General features: G+C 41.3%; 1 protein-coding gene across 3 annotated transcripts in view; it reads left to right on the plus strand.

Annotated features, from left to right (window-relative positions):
* The window catches only part of abca2 (ATP-binding cassette, sub-family A (ABC1), member 2), a 112,138-nt gene that overhangs the window by 12,605 nt on the left and 82,779 nt on the right, over positions 1-16,754 (plus strand). For 2 of the 3 annotated variants that reach the window (XM_068734270.1, XM_068734271.1), the window contains exons 2-3: positions 7,223-7,316; positions 15,103-15,214. In XM_068734270.1, coding sequence (XP_068590371.1) covers positions 7,223-7,316; positions 15,103-15,214 — 206 coding nt within the window. Of the gene's footprint in view, positions 1-7,222; positions 7,317-10,917; positions 11,033-15,102; positions 15,215-16,754 lie in introns of those variants that run through there. The other variant, XM_068734272.1, reaches the window with a different exon arrangement.

The raw sequence follows: 16,754 nt of genomic DNA on the forward strand, positions 1-16,754 counted from the left end.
ACATCCTCTGTCCTGGTACATTAAAACTTCCCTCCAAAAACCCTTTAACGGGGAGAAAAAAAGAAACCTTAGGGAGAGCAACAGAGGAGGGATCCCTCTATCAGGATGGACAGAACTGTGATAGATGTGATAGATGAGAGTAGTAAGTATAATAATGATGGAAACACTACTAATAATAACAGCAGAAGTGGATATAACAGAATAACAATGATAACAATAGCAGAAATGGTATCGGTGATAGTAATAGCAATGCGACTACTAATAATAAAGATACTAGCAGTGGGTGTTGGGCAGGACCACGGCAGGAGGCAAGACCATGGTCCAGATATAACGACGATCCATGAAACCTGTGAGGAGAGAAAGCACAAAGACTCCGGGGAAGAAGCAAAGTTATGAGCATTAATGGGACATTAATTCATACAGAAGGAGAGAGAGAAGAGGAGAGAGGACCTCAGTGTATCCTAGGAAGTCCCCTGACAGTCTAGGCCTATAGCATTTTATCTAGGGCTGGTCCAAGGTCCCTAACTATAAACCTGAAGCAGCCCTAACTATAAACCTGAGCCGGCCCTAACTATAAACCTGAGCCGGCCCTAACTATAAACCTGAGCCTGCCCTAACTATAAACCTGAGCCTGCCCAACTATAAAGCTGAGCCTGCCCAACTATAAACCTGAGCCGGCCCTAGCTATAAACCTGAGCCGGCTGTAACTATAAACCTGAGCCTGCCCTAACTATAAACCTGAGCCTGCCCTAACTATAAACCTGAGCCGGCCCTAACTATAAACCTGAGCCGGCCCTAGCTATAAACCTGAGCCGGCTGTAACTATAAACCTGAGCCGGCCCTATCTATAAACCTGAGCCGGCCCTATCTATAAACCTGAGCCGGCCCTAACTATAAACCTCAGCCAGCCCTAACTATAAACGTGAGCCGGCCCTAACTATAAACCTCAGCCATTCCTAAATATAAACCTGAGCCAGCCCTAACTATAAACCTCAACCAGCCCTAACTATAAACCTCAGCCAGCCCTAACTATAAGCGTCTGCCCCCCGGACTGAAACTGGAAGCTGGTTCCACAGAAGAGGAGCTTGATAACTGAAGTCTCTGGCGCCCATCCTAGTTTTTGAGACTCTAGGAACCTCATTTATTCTTTATTATGACCAACACAGCACTAGATACAGTCAACACATAAACTGCTCTTTCATGGAATCCAGACCTAGTTGTTATGAGGAAATGAGATGAGTTGATATGAACAACATATCTTTGTATAGCTATTGATTTGTGAGAAAAAAAAACACAGTAGAATGTTATAACTTGTAACTTTAAGCCTTGTAGAAATGTAATATAATCATCGTGACTTAACGTAAATACAATGTGAAAAAAGAACAACAAAGCAACAACAACATTTTTACATAGTTTTATTGGACTCCTGTTAATCCATCCAACAGACTGGTGTCCTTCAGTTCCATTACTGGAGGACACCTTCATACTCATCCGCTTTAAGCCCTTAAGCCAAATGAAATTGTGCAGTGGTGGTTATAATTTGGGGAGTCACGAGGAATCAGCCCTGTTGTTTTGGGCAAAATGCCCCTTTAATAGACTGAAGTGTGATCAGAGGGGAGGCTGCAGTGTGTGGCAGCCAGAATGGAGATGATGCATCCATTTAGAAGGAAGGACTGATTCCTCCCACCAAGGGGAGAGCAGGGGGAGAAGTGAAAGGCTTTCAGTTGGGGTTTAAACTTTAATACAACTTGGATCATCAGGTTGTTGTGACGACTGAAGTAAAGTGTGAAAGGGTAATGGCTCATGGGCGGTGTTCATTTTGTCAGCTATCTTTAGATTTAACCTTCTGATCAAAAGTCCATGTCAGATTTAGTCCTTCATTCAACCTCTTCCTATATATCTAGTTGAGTTTTAGTAGATAAAAACACAAGACATTCTAGACATCAAAAGATTAGTCGGCAAAAATATTCTGAATATTTCAGTCTAGTTTTAGTCAATACCAAGAATAAGCATTTTAATCAAACTTGTGGAAACTGCTTTCAAACAAGATTTCATAAAATTGATCTTAGATATAAAGAACTGTGGTCTTGTTTATAAAACAGTGCGTAGGGTCCTTACTAAAAGTGTGCATGCGCACAAATGCTGAAAATGGCAACAAAAAATTGCGCAATTTTATAAATCCCAAATCAACCTGTAAATGTGTTAAGCTGGTTCAGCATCACATCCTGCCCTCTGCACGCCCACAGTCAACCATGAATGGTCAATGCAAAGCGCCTCATGAATGTTGATCTGTGTTCACCCAGAGCTCTACGATATCTCATATTAGTGAGACCGAACCAAACTCTGTGTATAAATGTGTATAAATGTATGTATCTATCGTGCAGCATAAAACATTACGAGGAACATCATCATTTAATATCGCATTAGCTTAATGAGCCGACTCTGTATGCTTTTTTCCCTTCTCTTCAGTGGTGCAGATTCAATATCTTTGCTGGAAACTGAAAGTGAAACTTAGCTCAGTGGTTGAGGGGATCAGGTTCACATAAGCGCTATTTCGTAGCACATTACACCTCCTGTATGATTGTGTATCACCAGAGACACTTGTCCACGTCACTTTAATGTGACTTGAAGAATGAGGGCTAATTTCAGTACACCTTCGCCTGCCTTTGTCTCAGGGAACAGACCACTTTTAAAGAGGGCTCTCTGACAGGCTACATCCACACTAATACGTTTTAAAACGATCTCCGTCCACACGGCGTTTCCGCATCGTTTTCAAAATGATCTCCGTCCAGACTACCATGCCTGAAAACGAATATCATGTGACTATTCACGTACACTGGGCATGCGGGTGGGTGCCGGTGTAAACAGGAAGTAGATTGGTTGCTTAGTTAATAATTTAAAAAAAATACGACAGAGTAATAAAGTAGTCTTTAATAATGAAAGGTCGTGTTTGATACTTAAGATCTTCTCTAAAATCTTCCTCTATGAACTCAAACAGACAAATTTCATGGAAAATTTTAGAAGTTTTATTTTTCAGACTTGGTTACAATACTGCGGGTCTTGCTTTCTCTCTCTTACACATCAAATGCACTTTAAAATCAATACTTACACATAATAGTTTTCTAGATTATGATCCATAAATGTCATCAACACACGTCTCTCACTCGTTCCCTCTGTTTTGTTGTTGTCTGTTCTCACTCGTAGCTCTGCTGGTGACTGAAGTCTCTGTCCTACTGGACATCAATTAATGCTTTTGTTCCTTTATTGTTTGTGTGTGGACTTCACAATAGTTGTGCAGAACAAAATAAGCATTAATAAGAAAAGGAAAGTCCTCCATTTTGTGTCCGTACTCCTCAAAGCCCCTAACCGTGACTAGGTCTGCGCCGTAGGTCTGATAACGCCGCTGGACATGCCGCTCACTAATCGCTCCAATAACAGCTGCTTCCTCCGTAATAATGCAGACTTTAACTGAACAACAGCTGCTAGTAAAGACAACAAGGTCAGCAACACCTGTAATCAGTTGTCCATGTTGAATTAACCTGGTAGTCGATCGATAATCAAGGCTGTTGTTGTTTGGGATTTTCCGGGAAAGGCTCACGTGATAGGGGTGTGACGAATCAGGGAAGGACACGTCATGACTTCTAAGAACCAAACATATGCGTTTTTGCCGTCCACATGACAAAACAACTCCGGAGTTTTCAAACTCCTCCGTTTTTGGTGTCCGAAAACTCCGGCGTAGTGTGGACGCTCAGTGTAAACGTAGCAAAACATATGCGTTTTAAAATGGAAACGTAGTAGTGTGGACATGGCTTCAGTTACAGTACAGAGGAGAGGCTTGACAGTCTTGGGCTTGTGGGACGATGTGTTAGTGAAATGAACAGACCAGTGTGTTTACACAACTATGATCTTGATTGTTTTTTCCTGTGCTGTTATTTCTATTTCTGTGTAAGCACATTGTGAGAAATGCTTTTTCAGAACAGCATGTTTCTCTGTATACCTCCATGGCCTGTTCCCTATTATGGATAGAAGCTTCACTCATTCAAATTCTAAAACATTTGAATGCTGTGCAGCTTTTTTTTTTTTTGCATGTCTATTGTGTACCCTGTCTGTCTGCACAGTTGCCACTGACAGGCTCAGAATGTAATTAGAAGTGTCTGACAGCATTATGGAAAGAACCCTACAGAGAAAGTTAATTCATTTTTGGATGCCGTTACAGTACATCCAAATAATACTGCTCAGTATTAGTTCAATTGTTACCAATGGTAAAATTCTGTAATTGATTATTTGAAAAATAAGTGTCCTGCGCCACTAAAAGCACTACCATTTATGGGATTGAGTAACATAAATGCTTTATTAGTGGGGAAGCTGCTATACTATGACTTTCCAAAGGTTACTCTTCTACTAACATAATATTGCTGCTCCTGCTCCAAACGTGCACATTTGGATAATGTTTGAGTGCATCCATGACTCTTGTGTCAGAGATGGGTATAGGTTTTAATCAGTGAACAGTAAAAAACATCCTGCAACAGGATTATACAGCTCCTCTGTGTACTTCCATAGACTCACCTGCGTTAAGATGATCTTTGATTTATTATGCAGGGTCAGGTTTTGGCACTGGTCTATATTTGTTCCCCCTCAGTGGTCTCTGAACCCCCTGCCTCATTCAGCCTATTGCAGAGTCATGATCAGCCCTCTTAATAATTCATCTTCTAATGAGTACTAGGCGTCTGATTAACGGTGCAGCAGAGTTTGAGATCCTTTGTGTTACAAAGGTGGCTGAATGTGACTGAATGGTTCACCAAAAAGCCAGGGGTGTGTCCTGCAGAGTGTACATGGACTTCAGCTTGTGTAGAACCAATTCATGCTGCTATAGGCCCCAACCATGATAATCTGACCTAACTTGGTCCTGATACAAAGCCATGAAACTATGAATGCAACACTGCTATTGTACAGTGTTGTGTACATCAAAGCCATAACCTGATAATCTGACAGAACTACCATTTTGTTTTCGGTCAGTCAATCTGACATCCTGCTGATGTTAGAGGTTGTTTTAACCCAATCCATCAGTTGCAAGTGTTGTATCTGTACTGTTGACATCGAGGAACTGTCATTTCTATAAATCAACTTACAAAAGCTTGTACGTATGTACATTTCGTTCATGTTTGTTGCTCTTTTTTTGAGTGGACCACCCTTGCAAACAAATTTATCTACTTTTTGCATTCACCAGTTTCTCATACTTAGATTTTTCTCTTTGGGACAAATGACATTCACAAGTTGTCCAAACCTACTGTATGAGTCAGAGACAGACAGACAGTCTGTCTTTCTCCACAGCTCTCAACACTCTCCTTTTTTCATTCTGGTGTGTGTGTGTGTGTGTGTGTGTGTGTGTGTGTGTGTGTGCGTGCGTGCGTGTGTGGGTGCTCTTCACCCTCTCGCCCTCACAGACTCTGTAAGCCTGAAACATAGCTTTCATTGTCATTCCAAATGTTCTGAATGGCGTCACTTGTATGCAACACAGTTGACAGTAAATGATGAATATTGATGATTCTACAATGAGTAGAGACTTTTGTGTGTGTGTGTGTGCCAGGGTGAGACATGTTTGCATCTTAGTGCAAATGTGAGTTTGTGTTTGTGATTGCTAATGGACAGTACAGTCAGGGTGTATATGTTAGTGAATGCATGATGCATGAAGTTCTTACCAGCACAGTTGTTCATCTCTGACTTCATGTGTTCACATCCAGTAGAAAATCTTATTTTGTTGTGTGTGTTGTTCCCCCTTGCAGTATTAATGTCATTCTATCTTGAAACAAAGAATGAAATAATGCAGATTATTATTATATGATTATGTTTTGCTTAATCAGCTAGTGTGATGTTTTCAGCCAATATAAAATGATTACCGAGTTTGGTATAAAGTTTGCTTTTGATGGCCGATTTGCAGGGTTGTCCTTCATTCAGAGGATCGGCGGTTCGATCCCCGGCTCCACAAGTCCATGTCCATGTGTCCTTGGACAAGACACTTAACCCCAAGATGCTCCCATAGCTGTGCTTACGGTGTGTGAACGTTAATGTTAGTTAGTCCTGATGGGCAGGTGGCACCTTGCATGGTAGCTCCTGTCATCAGTGTGTGAATGGGTGAATGATGACATGTATTGTTAAAGCGCTTTGAGTGGTCACAAGACTAGAAAAGAGAAATACAAGTACAGTCCACTTACCACTTTTGGTACCAGGTCCCCTCAGTCTAAGCAGGATTGTCAGCTGATCGCCGTAGTGACTGGACTGGACTGCTTGTTGGAAGCAGCTGTATGAGCAGCATAAAACTGGTGAATTCATTTAGAACTGTAAACAAACAGCTCACACTAAAAGCCAGACCAGCCAGTCAGAAGTGAGTCTCCTCAGTGGTATATTTTAGAGAATATATGATTCACATATTTGTGAATCATATTTCTGATTCTTGTTTTTCAATATGCTCTAAAATACCAAGGCAGATTATTTGTGTGTGAAAACCTTCTTGGCAATATACCTCAGACTCATCACTCTGCTGGTGTATTTGAACTGACTTGCTATCTTTAAATATCAAAATAATACCTCCTCTCCAGCCTAAACGTGATTTATGAATTGCCAGTGTTGGCAGACTGCTGTGTGTCCAGTTGAAAGGCTGGCTGATTTCTTAGCTGCTGACAGTATTTTTCCTACAGCAGGAATAAAACAGAATTATAGGTTAAGGACTGAAGAGGAAGCCCTTTTTGTTTGAATTCACACGGTACTGTGTGGTATTGATCAGATATAATTGTTAGCTCACGATCAAGCCCAGTGAGGAGGTGTGTGTATTAGCACAGAAGGTGCAGTAGTCACTCAAATCTGTGTGTCTTCATAGTTTTTTTTTATATGCACACTAAGGAAGCATATGCAAACAGTGCAGGATGTGAACTACACTATGGAAAGGGCTTTGCAGTGGCATCCTGTAGCAGGTACCGCATGGATAGCAGACGGCATCGTTCACACTCCCTCCCTGATGTAATGAATGGATTTGTGACAGTAGGCAAACTCAATCTATTCCACAGTGAGATCCATGAGCAGGGAGATGGGAACTGACAAGGAGTGTCATGGTGAAGAACTATGACTGAAGTCCACCTTGCAGCAGGATCACTGCACGAATACTGGACTTGGATTTAGCCAGGTTTCATTGGAAATAATCTTGTCTATTTTGTCCTTTCCCCTTCAGTGGGTGCTGGCCTTTGAGATCTTCATCCCGCTGGTCCTCTTCTTCATCCTCCTGGGTCTGAGGCAGAAGAAGCCAGCAATTCCTGTCAAGGAAGGTAGGCAGACAAAGCAGAACATAGACTGAGACAGACAGATCCTATAAATGATATCCACTGTACTCTTAAAAGAATAAAAGGAGTCCCAATAAATACACATTTTGATAATATTAACTAATGGATGGTGTACTGACTTTAACAAATATCCAATTTTATCTTAAAGCCACTGGGGAGCGAACGGGAGAACTTCATCGGACGTGTGTTCTCGCTTTCCAGTGCGCTGTATCTCTTTTGGTCCGTTGATCCATGTATTCCGTTGCACATTGACACCATATCATTAAATCAGCATTGTTCAGTCTTACTTGTATCAATGCATCTTAATTGCTTAGTAACAGAACACCACAGGATACCACACGACAGGATCAGACAATACGTTGACATGCCACGCTGACACGCCACGTCAGCTTCCCTTCCACACACCTTATTCTCATCACCAGGCACTTATCTATATGCACTTTTACATCAATGCCCCACCCTGTGTTCAATATCAGAACTGCATGTCTAAATTCCCCTTGTGTTTCCCTCAAAGATACAAGAAAACAACAAAACTACATTATGGCTCCAACAGATGGGTTGTAAGGGACATTTACCAAGGATGTGCAGCCCTTTTTAGTTTCTATACAACCAAATTGTGCTTGTCCTCATTTACGAAAGGACCAAACTGTTTTTTATGTCAGTAAAATGGAAGAAAGGCACCACAAAATGCATGTTTGGTCCCATCTGTTTAGAGCTGTGATATATTCTTTTTATTGAAAAAAAAACTCCAACTGATTTTTCAAAACTCATTCAATCAAAAAAAAGTGTGTGGACGGGCACGTCTTCATAATAGGCTAAATAAAAGAGATGGGTCCTCTGACTTTATTAAAGGGTTTAAAGGTATCGATGGAGGGGTAAGATATCATTCTTTGTGGCAAACAATTCCACAATTAAGGACCAACGACTGAAAAGGCTTGATCACCTTTGGTCTGTAAGGGGGGCCTGGGGGGAGAACAGTGATAGGTCACTAGGCCTGAGGGGTCGGGAGGTGAAATAGAGGATGAGCAGTTCAGAGATGTAACCTGGTGACAGTCCAAGCAGTGCTTTATGAATAAAATCATTTTAAAATCAATTCTGTACTTCACTGATTAAGTAAAGTACATACTCCTTCCACCACTGGCTCAGGTTGGAAATAATCATAATGAACCTGTAAAAAGACAGGCCCTACATTGTGTTTTACAAACACAAAGCAGGCACGAACTATGTGGGCATTTCCAAGCTCACTTGGTGTTCTAGGTCATATAGCAGCACAAAGTGCAAAAGGTGAATGTGGTTCAAAGGGTATGGTGATTTAATAAATACACTCAGTTAAATCAGTGGTCTCGTAGCTCTTACAGGTACAAGGAGTAAAGGGAAGCATGACAACAACCGCTCAACAAACGAAAAGACCTTTTTCCCAAGAAATCATGTTGTTGTCTGGAAAGTGTAGATAATAGATAATAACTCCAGATCTATCACCATATCTGCCCTGCTCCCTTCAGGTGGCTGCAGGGGTTTGATGAACTGCAGAAAAAGCTTTTCATTCAGTATCTGCTGTGGACATCAGATACTGTGAGAATCACCTATTCTAAATCATAGATCAATGCTGACTGACTGATTTAACAACATTGAATATAGATGAAGCTGCTGATGTCAGCTGTCGTCCTGACCACTGCGGTTAAACTGTGCTTATATCTTGTTTTCTTTACACTATTCATTTACTTTTTGTGTACCAACCACCTGGGCTAACACTACCTGATATTTATGACTGCCAGACACTGGTAAACATCAAAAGTTGTGACTCACCATATATTTGATCCGCCTGGGCCGAGAGACGTCCTGCCAAGCGCGAAGAGAAAGAGACATTGTACACCTCTGCCCAGTATCCTGCTGGCCAATTTCCAGCCCTTGGAAAATAAGCTGGAAGACATCATGGGCCTGGATAAAATTCCAAAATTGACATCGGAGACTTTAACCTTCTCTGTCTGGCCGAGATGCTGAAGTCCCTCAGTATAGGACCATGCTATTTAGCCACCCATGTCCCCATGAATGGAAGAGTCTGGTAAATTGAAGGGAGGGGGTGTGTGCTTCATGGTCAACAATAGCTGGTGTACGGGTGTAGCAACTCTAGCTAGCTCCTGCCCTCCAACCTGGAATATCCCCCCTTCTGTCTACCACAGGAATTCACCTCTGTCATCATCACGTCTGCTTACATTTCTAAAAAGTCTGAACTGTTCCAGACTAATCCAGTTTCAGCCTTTATTGTGGCTCACCACCCCCATTTTGTGAATCTCGTTGCCATTTGTCCTCATTCTAAACTACAAAGTGTCAATCAGGAAGCCCCGGTGATGAGAGAGGTCAAACGCTGGTCCGACCAATCAGAAGCTACGCTACACACTGAGTGACATGGACTGGAACATGTTCTGAGCTAGATCTGATGACGTGGGGATTATCGGCAAACTGGTGGACCACTCCGTGCCTCCAGACATGGTTAAGACCTTGCCTAATCAGAAACTGTGGGTTTATAAAGCCATCCAAGACCCACTGAAGGGGCACACTGCTGCACAAGAGAGTGTCCAAGAGTGGTGAAGGAGGTGATACAGGAACAAAGTGGAGTCTCAATTCCAGCAGTCAAATGCAAGAGGCATGTGCTAGGGACAGAGGACAATAACAGACTACAAAGGGAAGACCTCCTTGCGGTGAGTGCTGACGCCTCTCTGGCAGACAAACTTAATCACTTCTAAGCTTGCCTCAAAGGTAACAGCGCTACTGCTAGCCTACAGGCAGACAGAGAGGAGAGAGCGTCACAGTCTCAGGCTTTAGAAAGCAGCAGGACCAGGACACAAAGTCAATGCCTGTGCTGATTAGTGTCTGTGCCTACAGTGTGTGAATGTTGTATGAATGTTAGTTAGTCCTGATGGGCAGGTGGCACCTTGAATGGTAGCCTCAGTCATCAGTGTATGAATGGGTGTGAATGATGACGTAGTGTTAAAGACCTTTGAGTGGTTGGAGGACTAGAAAAGAGAAAAACAAGTACAGTCTATTTACCATGTTGAGTATGTGACAAATAAAAACTTCAAACTTGAAATAGTTTCTTTAATGCACCATTTATTTCATTATTGCTGTACATGAGTGTTACATGACAAGAAAGTGGAAGAAATGAGTGAATCCATGTTGAATGTGTGCAGCTGTTTGGAAGGTTCTAAGGAAGCGAGGGTTGAAGAGATGGATGGTGGAGGACTGCACAGGTATACAGGCATTAAAATGATGTATTCTCTTCTTCCCTCCGCCTTAACCTGCATTATTTTGTTGTTTTAAATACAGAAAGTGAACACTGTTGCTGACTCATGTTTTCCTAGATCTGCCTGTCATAAAGATATTACATATGTTCTGTGCGGTATTGTCACACATTTTAAACAGGCAAACGCATGTTCTTTGCTGCTGTTACAAATATGTGATTTGCCTCTCACCAGCTGTATCTTTTGTGCCATTTATTCAGCTTTTAGTAGTCTGTCACTGTCCTTAGTTTATTTGTTCTCAGTGCTGTTGCCTGAAGCCTTTATTTTGATGCTTTTTGTCTTTGTTGTTTTACGTCACCTTTGTCTTGTGTCTGCTGTTCTTTCTTTGTTTCTCTCTTTTCGGCTGTGTTTCTTTCTTTCCTGTCGTGATGCATGTTCTCAACGTGTTGGATGGACCAGTGTGTAAGTTTCATCACCCCGAAGGCTAATTCTATCCTCACACCTGATCCTGGCTGACATGATACATTACTGACATTTAGATCGCTTGGTTAACTTAACCAGGGTCTGTTAATCCTGTTTTGTGCTTGTGTATTTACCTCACCCTGATCTATATGTATCAAGGGAGGCCATCTTCCAAAACCAGCACACTTGAGTCATTCAGTGGCTCATTTAAAAAAACATCTTAAAGGTGTGTACGGTCTTCCTTTAAAGTTGTCGATTACCAATGGATAGAATATATAATGATAGAATTGATGCCAACCTTCACAGGGATGGTGATTGTTTTTGGCGTTGTTTTATTATCTTTATCCACTAATTAGATATGAGCGCTTCATACTTATGAAGATTGGATTTGACTTGATTCACCAGTTTTCTGTCTTTTTAGCAAGGTGGACCTTTAAAAAGTTCTGCTGAACTTCTATAAACACATTTCGTGTCGCATCAGGCTTATATTTCCAAACCAGAAACCAAACCATGGGTTGATGATCCATCTGCACTGCTGTGAAGGATTAAAATGCAGTGTCCTACAGGCTGAGACGTGTCTTCAAATTTAGCAGACTGAATTCTACTTATCAATATCGTTATTATTATTGCACACTAACCTTTGAGCACATCTTCTAGATTATACCACCCCAGCATTTCACGGGACATATTCAGTAATACGAGCACGTTTTATATCTTTGAATTTTGATTCATGTTCTACAGTGCACAGTGCACAGTGCACCATTCAATACAATGAAAGTGCTCACTGTGTGTATACAGCAAAAGACTTTTTAACCCTTTCTCCTTGAGTTTCCACATTTTCTGGGCAGGGCATGTGTGTTAGCAATCTTGGAAGCCATTGGTCTGTTGACAGTTAAGCCTCCGGGGGAAAGGGGCTGTATTTCTGGGGTTCCGGTACAGCTGATATCCTGGCCAAGACTTCCTTTACCTGCGCTCATTGTTTACAGTCCTATTAGCAGTCACAGCCAGCTGTTCCCGGTTGCTTGCTTCAGTACAAACCGTATAAAAAGTCTCAGTTTTTTTATCTCTCCGCCTTCCAAAACCATTAAATATCACTGTTTGATGATTTAACAACGCTGTGGTCTGTGGGTAAGATCTGGTGTTTTGTTATTTCGTCCATAAGCCTCGCCCTCCTCTGTTGACACTTAGTAGCTTTAGCAACATCACCTGACTTGCTCCTTGGCTCCCGTCATAGTTATTACGATGCTTGGCGTCTTTTTCACTGAAGTGTTGTTTTTGGGCGCTTGCTAAAATGACTGATGCTTCCGTTCTTCTTGCAGTCTGAAAATCAAAAATACCTCACTGGAATGCAGCTAAGCAGCAGTGCACTCTTTAAGTGCTGTTTTAACTTCATACCTACCTGTCATTGTTTTGTACCACCTTGTAATTTGCAAAAAATATTTCCTACCAGTGAGTTCCCTTTTTTAAAATTCTTTAAGTACTATGAGCCACTGAATGACTAAATTGTCTAGGTTACAACTGTATCTGTGTGTTCACATAATTAATATATACCTCTCCCTGTGAGTTAAGTTCTCTCAGCCCTGACACATCTAAATTATTTCTTTTAGCATTTTACAAAAGCTTCTAACAGGCCTTCACTGCATTATGTTTCTGTTTATGTCTATGCTTGTTGTGACTTTAAATATGCAGTGTGTTTATTGTTGTGTAGTTTTTGTGTGTTTGGATGATTTGTCATTCCATGTAACTCTTTTTCCATACAGCGGCTTAACGTTGTCTCTCTACAATTCATGTTTAACTTATTGATGGATTCTGACCTGTGTTTAACACTTTGCCATGGTGAAATTCACAGCATGCTGGTCAGAGAGGACAGATGTCAATGAACTGAATGCATTTAACTACTTAATTTCCCAGTACCTCACAAACCCACTTCCATTATTTAAACCAACTATGAGGTTGTATATTGTTGAATTATCAATTAATAAATGATTATGAGTCCGTCTTATTATTATTATTATTATTATTATTGCGAACCGTCACCTGTGTGGGTGCGTGTGTGAGTGAGTGCACCTCTGTGTCTGTCCACTGCTAATCTCGAATTCTGATGCAGCAAACTGCATAATATTTTGGGTGTCCAGTTATGGATGCATACCCGAGGACCTGTCGTGGTGACTCACACTTTCTCAAAACACCTTTAAATACCTGTTTAATACTGCCTGCTGACTCCTTAACTCACCAATCTTACGGCCGTTACGGTCTGCTAGGGATAATACAGCTGAGTGTTTTGGACGGTGTGTTTGGCAAACAGCTAATGGAACTTCCAGTAATCACACTTCTTCGTACCTCTTTAACCTATATGTTTATTTGTATTATGATTTTATGTCAACAGTTCACCGACAGTAATGCTGCTTTGCATGCAGAGGTGCTGGTTAAAGTGCCTAACAAGCTGCCCAGCTGCTACGATAACCAATGCACAAACATTTTTAATCCATCATTTATTTCCTGATGCAGCATATCCACAAAACAGGCAACTGACTCTCTATTTCACTTGCAGCCACGATGTCTTGGCATACTCTGTCGGTGATAATGCAAATGCTATGTGGTATTACAAGCCTGTTTAACGTTAGCGAGTGTCCGGTCTAGAGAGAAAGTGTGTGTGAGGATGAGTATGAAAAAATAACGTTGTAGCTGTGAACGGAGCAGTTCAGTGTGTGTACAGTTTATCTGTCGTTGAATAAATGCTACAACTCCTTAACACTCAAGCCAAGTTCCTGTGTCAGAAATATGACATTACAAGACCTTCATCTATCCCAGCAAACACATTATCATATTGTTCATATACATGACAGGAGCAATATTAATCAATCATAACTCGATCCTATAGAGCAGATTCCCCTGAAAACTAAAAAGATATGCAGCACATCCAGATACATAACAATGGTCATAAAAATAACAACTGGCTAAGGTCTGTGAACTGTACAAAATCAGCTCAGAGTCCAAGGCGTTTAAATCTCCTGGCTGTAAATATCCTTGGCTGTAATGCAGCAATGAATAGTTTCAATAGGTTTCATCCTGGCAACACAGCCCTCAGTTGTGCGTGAATGCATGGACTGTATGCATAGTGAGTGTGGGACACCACTGAATATAAGGACCTTTGTAAGCATTTGTAAACCAGTATAACCCCTATGAGGCATGGTGTATAAACTGTTGATGATTGACAACACATTATAGTTATTAAAGGCATATAGTTACAAACAAACACATCTTTACAGTGAGCTATGAAGCATTTAAGTTGTTTAGATATTTGTGCAAAGAAACAGGCAGGCTCAATACCGTTTATTCATATCCTCAAAATGTATGAAGTGCTTGACAGCAGAAAGAGAAAAATATAGGAAGTGTGACAAATAATTCTTGACTGAAGGTCCACTTACCACATTTCAGCCACACTCTGTGGCCTTCAACAGCAGACAGTTTGTTCAGTTGTACTCAAGAGTGTGGAAGAAGTATCGATAAATAAATACTTCTTATACTACATATAATAAATGAATAGAACAAATGAATAAAAAATACACATTTGTCATATTGAAGTTGACAAAGATTACTAAAATGTGTATATAATGTCAGTCATTAATTAGCTCTATACACACCTGTTGCTATCCTCTTCCATTCCTCTGAAAGGCATGAGTGGATAATATGGATGGCATGACAGTAACCGTAGTTACTGTAACCACGGTTACTGTGCTCCTGGTTGGGCTATTAGCGAGAGCTGAAGTTTCAGCCAACACTTAGAGACAGATGAGGAAAAATACAATGTGCAACAAAATGATGAAAGGCCTGTGTGTTCAGCATTGACATGTGGGAGCCTCTCTGGCCATTCGCTGCTGTGCTGCCTTTCAGGCGGCTCATCTGACACCTCTTCCTCTCCAACTCTAACACAGTATCTCTCCTTCTGCTTTTTCATCTTCATGGTCCTGTTTGGACCTCATACTCCGTATTTCTTTGCCACATCCTCTTCATTTGTCCGTGGTTTTGTTCTTCTCTCTTTGTCCCCGTTATTCCTCCCTCATGTCCAGCCTTTTACAGCGCAGCCCCACTCACCTCGGCTGGCATTATTCCCATCATGCAGTCGCTGTGCCCAGATGGACAAAGGGATGAATTTGGTTTCCTGCAGTACAAGAACTCCACGTGAGTAGATTTCATCAGCAATCACTTATCAGTCTCATAACTTGTCTTTTTACAGCAGTTGTTTGTCTTGAATGATATGTTTTTTTGTTTGTTCCATTTTTCTGTGCAAACACTGAGATCAGGCGAAGGCCATGTTCAGAAAGACTTTGGCTCTGCGTGATAAAAATGGAGCCAGTCTGTCAGTGCAGCAGTGGAGGCCAACACAAGGGACCCTACATGGTGACAAAACCATGTAGGGTCTTCATGCAAAAAAGTTGAACCAGGTTCTATTGCTGCAACGCAACTTGTCGCCACCAAGCAAATCGCTAACATGCCCAATCAAGTACATACAAGTGCACATTCTTGAACTGCATATTTCTGCTACTTGCATTGCATACATTGTGACAAAAACTGGACACCCTTGCATAAGAGGGCGCAATGAGAAGAAGAGAGAAGAGAGACAGTCACACCTTAAATTAATTTCTTTCAGTTGATTACATCGTTTTTCACAGTGTAGAAAACCAGACAAAAAAAATTAATTTCTCTTTGTGTCGTGTTCATTTGAGAAACGTTACAATCTTCTCATCGCACGACACAGATCTGATGTTTTTCTCTGCTGCTATTTATTGTCTCCTCATTGGACCATATGTCACATGCTTCATGTACATCATGATTTATTTGCTAAGTCTGTTTCTATTGCGTTTTTATTGGCTTAGTCCCTGATTATACAAGCCTCTGCTGCTGAGGCAACAAAGAACATCGAACCATTTCCTAACTAGGAGCTGATCAACCTTTCCATCTTCTCAACTCTTGTAAGAGGGATGTCGTACATGGTCAGCGACCACATAAGGCTGGGTAGACACTAGGTTGTCAGCTCGCATAGATCGGCTGTGTTCTCCTGACCTTTGATGGTTTCTCTGATCTGTCTCTTTCAGCCTTTGTCAGCGCTGGTTCTTTGATGTTGCTTTGGTGTGTCTCAGCCTTAAACCAGCAGCAGCAGTGTTTCACTGTCTGTTTCACTTCTGACCACAGCCAGCCTCACTCATGGCTGCTGTTTGTTGCACCTGTAACCACACCCAACATCACCTGCACATCACTTTTGCAAAGCCAGAAGTTAAATCACTGGAGTCAGCAAGATTTTCAGGAGTGTTGAGTTCCTCTTTACATTATGTGCCTGTTGTTATTTTAACTATTTAGTATTATCAACTATTTCCCCTTACCTTCAAACTAATAAATGTATCCTACTTACAAGTATTGTGTGTGTGTCTAAAGCCTCTTAACCATTGAGCTCCATTGTTGTCTAAAATCTATTAAAAACAAGGAGCCACGTTGTTGTATTTGGATGGCAAATGAGTTGATTGTGATACAAAATGAAACTGTTCCTCTGAGTCAAAAGGGCAGTGTAAATACAGGACCATTTACCCAAGTATGCTAGTGACTTTCTGCTGTTTAACACAAGGCAGCACAAAGGGCTAAATGTCCATTGTGAAATTATTTGAGAAGTGAACATGTTTCCAGAAACACTTCAAAATAATGAACACACTCAGTCTGCTGTACTGCT

This window comes from Cebidichthys violaceus, unplaced genomic scaffold (assembly GCF_023349555.1).
Source record: "Cebidichthys violaceus isolate CVI_PGR_0920_01 unplaced genomic scaffold, fCebVio1.0.p SCAF_62, whole genome shotgun sequence".
Lineage (NCBI taxonomy): Eukaryota > Metazoa > Chordata > Actinopteri > Perciformes > Stichaeidae > Cebidichthys > Cebidichthys violaceus.